Here is an 8,164-nt window from a genome sequence, read left to right on the forward strand (position 1 = left end):
AAATGTGCACTATTCATATAGCATCACAAGTTTTACAAGAAGCAGGAGAAAAATATGTGAGACTGTTTTTCCTTCATAAAAGAGTAAAGCCTAGTAGTGCTGAGGCAGAAGGATCATAGGACTTAGAATTTCAGTGACGTATTATAATTAACTCTGTCTTAAGAGATGTTTACCGATGACAAGAAAATAAAATGGGGCTGTGATACACAGTATCCATTGCCTCAATGTTCAAATACATCCAGGACGACTTTATTTAACTGTCACAAAAAGTGTAAACTAAACAGGGACCCCAGGTTGTTGTTTTTTTAACTTATATCTTAACTTTCCCTATGTCCCAGGCATATTAACCTAAGATGTCTAAAGTCATAAAGAAAAATTGACAGAAAAATGCTTTGGAGCCCATGTGTTTTCAATTGATGCCAACAGAAACTAACCTCATAGAAGACACGTGATGCAGTTTATTTTTCCTTTGCAGTAACAGCAGGAACATGAAGCCACCACTCTTGGTGTTTATTGCGTATCTGCTATGGCTGAAGGATTGTCACTGTGCACCTACTTGGAACGACAAAACTGCCATCATCGGTGAAAACCTGAAGAGTATGTTTGGTTTCTTATCTGTGCGGTGTCCTATTTGCATGTTTTCCTATCCTGCTGGCATTTATAGTGACTTATAGTGGCTTATAGAGAGATAACGGCATCCACTACATCTCACTGTGAGAAGTTCTCTGGGCACTTAAACCACGTCGTCATGATGCCAAACATCTGGATAAAAATAGAAAATTCCAATCAAGTCTCTGCAAGCGAGTGTTCCCATATCCAGATGTTTGCTATCCTGTAGATAAAACGTGCCTGCTTTTTTGACTGCCTTTTTTTTTGGTACCATCCAGATGTTCAGTATCTTCTCAGCACTGCTTTAATGAACAGTGAAATACTTTTCTAGCATTTAAAGAATTTAAACCATTAGAGTAATCTGTGTAATTGTTCTTAAACGAGCAAAAGAATGGGTTATAATTACACTCAATCTGGTTGTTTCTGTGCATTGACTTGTGACCTTTCTTAGTGACACAGGTTTGGGGTACTTAACCACTTAGACGAATAAATTAGCTAAAATGGGGCAGATTTGGAGTCTATAATTAAATTCAGACGCAAGAACAAGCTTCTCAGGAGGCCGCACTGGCTACTGAGAAGAAATAAAGACAATAAAATTTATACCCGCTTAGGGCTTATGAAAGGTGGGAAAGAGATATCCACTAGGTTATGAAGGAATCTTGTTGTATGAGATTCTTTCTTGGTTTGATGACTTCTTGGAAGGTAATTAAAATTGAAAAAGGGAAATCGTTCATTGTGTTTGAAGTCCCCACTTGAGACCTAAATGGAAGGGAAAAATGGATAAATGAAAATAAGGCCTGCAAAAAATGACAAGAACGAGGTTAAATGAGCTCTGACTTGTTCAGGAGCTTTCAGGTAAGGGACAGAAGGTATTATCCATGTGGCAGCTGACAGCTAATTCATTACAATCTGCTTTCAAAATATGAGTCTATAAGAACAATGAAACCTCTATTAAGGAGACATGAAATATTGGTGAACTCATTGTTTAATAATCTAATCAGATCTTTAAAAACAAACAAACAAACGAAAAACTCCTGCAATGCATCTTTCAGGTTTTTCTGAGGCTGGGGAGATAGATGGAGATGGAGAGGTGAAGAAGGCTTTGATTGGTATTAAGCAGATGAAACTCATGATGGAAAGAAGAGAGGAAGAACATACCAAACTAATGACAACCTTGAAGAAATGCAAAGAAGAAAAGCAGGTACCATAATTAAAGAAAAAACAATCTGTTCTTTTTTTTATTTTTTACTGTTTTGGTGCCTTATAATTATACATAATAATGGAATTCATTATGCATTATTTGTACATGAATATAACACTTTTTTGGGGGTATCAGGGATTGAACCCAAGGATACTTAACTACTGAATCACATCCCCAGCCCTTTTTATATTTTTATTTAGAGACATGCCTCACTAAGTTGCTGAGACTGGCTTTGAACTTGAGATCCTCCTGCCTCAGCCTCCCAGGCTGCTGGGATTACAAGCATATGCCACCACACTTGGCTTATTCTTAGACCTTTTTGATTTAGGATATCGAGTCAAAAGTGTTCAGGGAACTTGGGGGCTAGATCAGTTATCTCCAACATTTTTTCATCTGCCATCCCTATAACTAAAAATGTGTTAGCACTCACTACTAAATATGTGCATATTATTTTATTTGTAAACTAGATACATGAATTGCTACCATTAGTATCTCCAGGTACAACATGTATTTTGGGTGAGGTTCATCATCAGATCCAAATTTCAAAATAATCTAGATATTTTGAAAGTCTTAGCTGACTTGCCAAATCTGATTAGCTCATTATAGTTTTACTTTGTCATGTGGCCAACACAGAGCTCACGATGAAGAGTGGTCAGCTCTGTCATGTGCTTTTTATGCACTTACACTTACATTATTCATATTCATGTTTTAATAGTCCAGGTCTCCCTCATCCCAAGAATCTTTCTCTCCATTTTGTGAGGGTTAGTTTAGTTACAACTAGATAATAAAATTCATTGGTCCACCTGAATCCTCTCAAACAGGGACTCATTACAATTTGTTTCAAAGGAACAGAGAGAGAGGGAGCCCTGGCCAGTGTTCCAGAATGTGAAAGAATCCTTTTCTCTGGAAGACCTCACAGTTGACTACGTGCAGTGTCTGACATGGGCATTCAAGAGAGCACCAGTGTACATTAAATATTGCATCAGCCAAATCCGTTTTATTTATTTATCTTTTGTGGTGCTGGGGATTGAACCCATGTAAGTCTAGCATTCTACCATTGAGCTTCACCCTCAGTCCCTCATCTATTTTTAAAAATTCAAGTACAGCTTTACTAAATAGCTGTAGTTCACACTATGTCTTTTACCAATACAGAATACACATTTTATATAAATGTCTTGAAAGATGTTGAGAATTGTTCATAAACTACTGTAAAAAAAAAAAAACTCTGTAAATTTCTAAAATATAGGACTGGGGTTGTGGCTCAGGGTAGAGGCCCTGGGTTTGATCCTCAGCACCACATAAAAATAAATAAATAAAGGTACTGTGTCCAACTACAACTAAAAATAAATAAATAAATATTTTTAAAAAATTGTCCAAACTATAGACATTACATACTCAATAATTTAATAAATTAAACTGTTAAATAACAATTAACATAACACTCAAAAAATTACATTTTTTAAAAAAGATTACCTTCCAACATTATCCTTAATCCAAGATGAAATAAAAACTCTAACAAAAATAATGTCAAATTGTGGCAAAATACAAATAATATAAAATTTAAATTTACCATCATAATTTTTTGGGGGGTGCAGGGAGTTGAATCCAGGGCCTCACATGTGCTAAGCATATGTTTACCACCAAGCAACCCCATCTTGGTCATTTTCAAGTGTACTGTTCAGCAGTATTTAGTTAAATACATTTAGAATGTTGCTCAATCAACCTCCAGAATTCTTTTCACTTTGCAAAAACCCAAAATCCATGCCTATTAAACAACTACCCAATTCCCTTCCCCATATACGTGTTTGTGTACATCTAATACATATACACATACACACACAAACATTTCAGTGTTGGAGATCAAATTTCCTCCATCTATTTTCAAATTAAAAAATACAAGCGGAGTTCTAACATTTCCTACCTCTACCTCTACACATACACCTATAAAGTTGGGGGTCAGTGAATTCCAGCTAACTGCTCACATCTCTTCCCTCCCGAGCATCCTGGCCTCTGAGAGTCCATTAAGCAACTAGAGCAGAGTCTGACAGGCTGACCCCAAAGCGGTGTGTCAGCCTGTCACCAGGCCAGTTAATGCTCCAGCCACACCTACCACCTGGAGTCAGGCTGGGTTCCTGGCAGGGAAAGGAGATTGCCTGACCAGCAGCTGCAAACCCTCCTCCCTTTGGCAGCAATTAAAAGATTTTGAGGAAATCTAAAATAGCTCAACGTCAGGACAACATGGAAGTCCCTCAAGCTGGGTTCTACCCTGGTGGGCTTGTGAGTCTGGCCACCTGGGAATAGTGACGCTCAATGTCATTAACAGAGCTTTTACAAAACACATTATCACATGGAATGCTTCAAACATCTGGGTAAACCATACTTTCATTTTACAGCTAAGAAAACTGAGGCTGGAGATGTTAATTAACACGTTACTCCAACGTTGAAAGGCATGAACGGGGAGAAAGCCAGCAGATGTGTGCATGCGGGACTCGGTGGCTTTGTGTTTTTCTCAGTTGCTGGAGCCTCCTGGCAAGCGAAGGCTGTAGTACTAGGAAGAGAATATTCCAGTTAGGGGTGGATCAAGTAAGCAAATGTTGGTTTCAATTCTGGCCCCAGCAACTGGGAGAATTTCTATTTATTCTTAAAAACCTACTTAGGACCCAAAAGCTTACTGCATTTGGGCACTCAATTAAAAAGTTAATGGAGCAGAAGGTCTTTAACCCTGAGTCTCTCTCCCTGAACTTACGGTAAACCTAGAATAAGGATCAATTTAGCCAAATTATGACTTGGTAAATATGGGGTTGGCACACCCAGTCTCCTGGTACTGAGTACCACCCGTCAGGTGACATGACATCATCACAGTCCCATGCCACTCCCCCCACCCATTAATATTGATTGAGAGCATCTGAAACTTACTAAAATGAGAAAGCCACAAGTGGCCCATACTGATTTGTCCCCTATGTCAGGTTCCTGGGTATTTTGATGAGCTGTGAACTATAAAAATAGAGTTCTAGCAGTTGGGGAGGCTGAGGCATAAGGATTGCAAGATAAAGTCAGCTTCAGCAACTTAGTGAGGCCCTAAGAAACTCAGCAAGACCCTGTCTCTAAATAAAATACAAGAAAAAAGGGCTGGGAATGTGGCTAAGTGGTTAGTGCCCTGGGGTTCAATGTCTGGTACAAAAAAAAATAAAAAGAAGAAGAAGAATATAGTTCTAAACGTGGACTCTGTCCATGTCCATGGGTGGAACATTTAGGAGAAATAGAAGGTATAGTAAGATATTCCTAAACCAGAGATCTACTTCATCCAGGACATTTCATTTTTAAAAGTTGGGATGTGTAATTTGGTCAATGGTCTTTGTTATGCTTCTAAATGGGTGAGTGAAAACAAGTCTGAGAATAATGAATTGTAAGAATGTGCTAATTGACTTGCTTCTTTATATCATTTAATACAAAAACCTTAAAAGGGAGCACGTACTATTATTCCAATTTGCTAATGAAGACATTAAAGTTTAGATATATTAAGTAATTTGCCCAGGGATACACGGTGAGTATAGTTCAGAACTGGGAATACTGGGATTTTGATTTAAGGGGATAATGTGCAGAATATTTAAAATTGGGACTGAGAAAACTCACGAGGTATTGTTGCCTGCCGGAGTGAAACAACCATTCTTAAGAAGATGTAGGTTTCCAACATTGTTCTGCAAAGCCCAGGGGCACACACACACAGATTCTGTTTGGGTCACCATGTGCATTTGGCAGCCTGGGCCCTGCTGGTTTTCCAATGTGGGTGGTAACAAATGCTACCTGGCTGAGCACCAGAACTCTGCAATGAGGCCAACTGAAAAATCCAAGCCAGACAGAGGAAATGTGGAAGACTGTCAGAGCCTGGGTGATTCTTTGGGCTCAATATGCCAGGATAGAGTGGTTTCTTTTTCTTTTCCATTGTGTTAAAATAATGTACAATAATTTTTGTTTTGTACTGATATTGAACCAAGGGTGCTTAACCACTGAGCCACATCCTTAGCCCTTTATTTTATTTTATTTTTTTATTTTGAGGCAAGGTCTCACTAAGTTGCTTAGGGCCTCTCCAATTTACTGAGGCTGGCCTTGAGCTTGTGATCCTCCTGCCTCAGTCTCCCGAGTCACTGGAAATACAGATGTGTACCACTGTGCCTGGCAATAATTTGGTTTTTAAGTACCAAAACTTTTTTCCTCCTATAGGCATTTTTCACTAAAGGGAAAGGCCTTTAGTTCTATCTTTGTATGGACCAGTCCATTATGCTCTTCATCCCCTTAACTTCATCTAAGGCAAACAGGGGGTCAGTCTTAAAAGCCCACACTCAGAGGGAGGCCAGGGATCTAGGCAGGGGCACAAGAAGAAAGGCCTGATGTGCTATGAAGGCAGCCTTTGGGGACCTCCAGAGGCCAGGCTGAGGCTTTCAGGGACAGGTGCCCACTGCACTGGGCTCCTTCCCACTGGATACAGGACCTGGCCCAAATACAGCCAGCACCACAAGGGGGAGTGCTTGGAATACACAAGAGGAGAATGAACATTCTCAAGAGACAGCTTCTCTGCAATTCGAATGTTAACTCAATGGGAAGATACAAGAACTATACTTTCTTGTAGTGTATGAGAACATGCAATAGTTAAAGGCAATATCAATGAAATAAATAGATATCTCATCTTTATGAGCCTTACAGACCATCTTCCACATCCCCCATAGACTAGACATGCAGAAGACAGGTAAGAATGTAAGTCACAGTGGTCCCCCCAGGTAGGGGAGACATCTTTATTGTTGGTTCACCCTCATTTAGTGTAATGTCCATCCACATAGCAAACACTCAATAAATCCTTATTGAACACATGAATAACATTTGCACAATGTTCAATAAAAACCAATCAGTGCTCTTCTCTTAAACAGAAAGCAGATCTGTCAGTGGCAAGGGGCCTGAATGAGGAAGGAGTAGTTTAGAATACACACATTTTTTTTGTTTTATTTATTTATTTTATGTGGTACTGAGGATCGAACCCAGTGCTTCATGCCTGAGAGGCAAGTGCTCAACCACTAAGCTACAACCCCAGCCCCATACACACATTTTTTAAAGAGTGGAATCAACTAAGGCACACAGAGAATCATGAAATGGAAATAGGACTCATTCTCATTTCTCTACTTTTTAATTAGGGGGCTGTGAAACTCATGAATGAAGTTCAGGAACATCTGGAGGAAGAAGAAAGGTTATGCCAGGCATCTCTGGCTGATTCCTGGGAGGAATGCAAGACTTGCCTGGACAGTAACTGCATGAGATTCTATTCAACCTGTCAGCCTGGTTGGTCCTCTGTGAAAAATACGGTAAGAGGAAAAGAGAGCTCAAAATGTCAGAGCCCTAAAGGCATCTAGATCAGCTTTTTAAAATACATTTATATTAATATTTAGAACAGAGATGCCCAACTGGTGTCAGCCTTTTGTCATCTAGACTCTAACCCAAATGCTATGAGCCACCATCTGTGTATGTACAGCTTATAAGTTAGAATAACCATTCAGTATTTATCCTTCCTTTTAAGGATACCAGAAATACCCTCTTTCAGCCTTGTATTTATTATTCACCAAGTTCCACTAGACTGTGAGCTCTTTGAGGGCAGGGATCATATATTCTGCCTTCATTTGAGCATTGTAGTCATCCAATAAATGTTTGTCGAATCGTGTTCTTAATTATACGACTTCAGTCTCTGATTCAATCTGCTTTCATTTTTCTCCACGAGAGGCCACATATATGAAGACATTCTCTGCCTCCTCAATCTTTTTGAATGCACACATCCTCTTATGTGTAACACATACACACATGTGGGTGCATACATACACACACACTTTCATGTCCCCTTTTATCCATATATGTCCTAGGGAACTGGCATGTTTGTGTTTTGCCCCTTTGGCTATCTTTGGGGCAGAGGGAATCATAGAGGGTGGTGACCTGAATAGAATGAGCTTTGCCCTATAAAAGGCTCCAACTGGCCTGAATTTTCCTCCTCCCTCATGAAGTGAGCAGAATATGAAAACTGACTAGAATTTCACTCTTCTAGTAGAGCACTCACTAATTAGAGGATGCTCCTGGCTTGGCAGTGCCATACTCAATTACAAAGGAGAACCCCTAGGATAAGGAGTGTGCCAAGCTAATTTGTCTCCACTGTTGATTGCATCTGCTTTATTTTAAAAGCCACTGTCATTGTCTAATACACCAGAATATGGTGGGATGAGCCCTGGCTGGAAGCCAGGAGATTTGAGACCTTATGAATATTTCTCAGGGCTCTCAAGTATTTGTTGTCTTTGTCTTTTTTTTTTTTTTTTTTTTTTTTTT

General features: G+C 39.4%; 1 protein-coding gene across 1 annotated transcript in view; it reads left to right on the forward strand.

Moving 5' to 3' along the window:
- Window positions 1-412: 412 nt before the first annotated feature.
- The window catches only part of Clul1 (clusterin like 1), a 23,787-nt gene continuing 16,035 nt past the window's right edge, over window positions 413-8,164 (forward strand). The window contains exons 1-3 of the mRNA XM_015482505.2: window positions 413-597; window positions 1,662-1,810; window positions 6,994-7,161. Of these exons, the coding sequence (XP_015337991.1) occupies window positions 489-597; window positions 1,662-1,810; window positions 6,994-7,161 (426 nt within the window). The 5' untranslated portion in view covers window positions 413-488. The remainder of the gene's footprint in view (window positions 598-1,661; window positions 1,811-6,993; window positions 7,162-8,164) is intronic.

The sequence above is a fragment of the Marmota marmota genome, unplaced genomic scaffold, assembly GCF_001458135.2.
Source record: "Marmota marmota marmota unplaced genomic scaffold, marMar, whole genome shotgun sequence".
Lineage (NCBI taxonomy): Eukaryota > Metazoa > Chordata > Mammalia > Rodentia > Sciuridae > Marmota > Marmota marmota.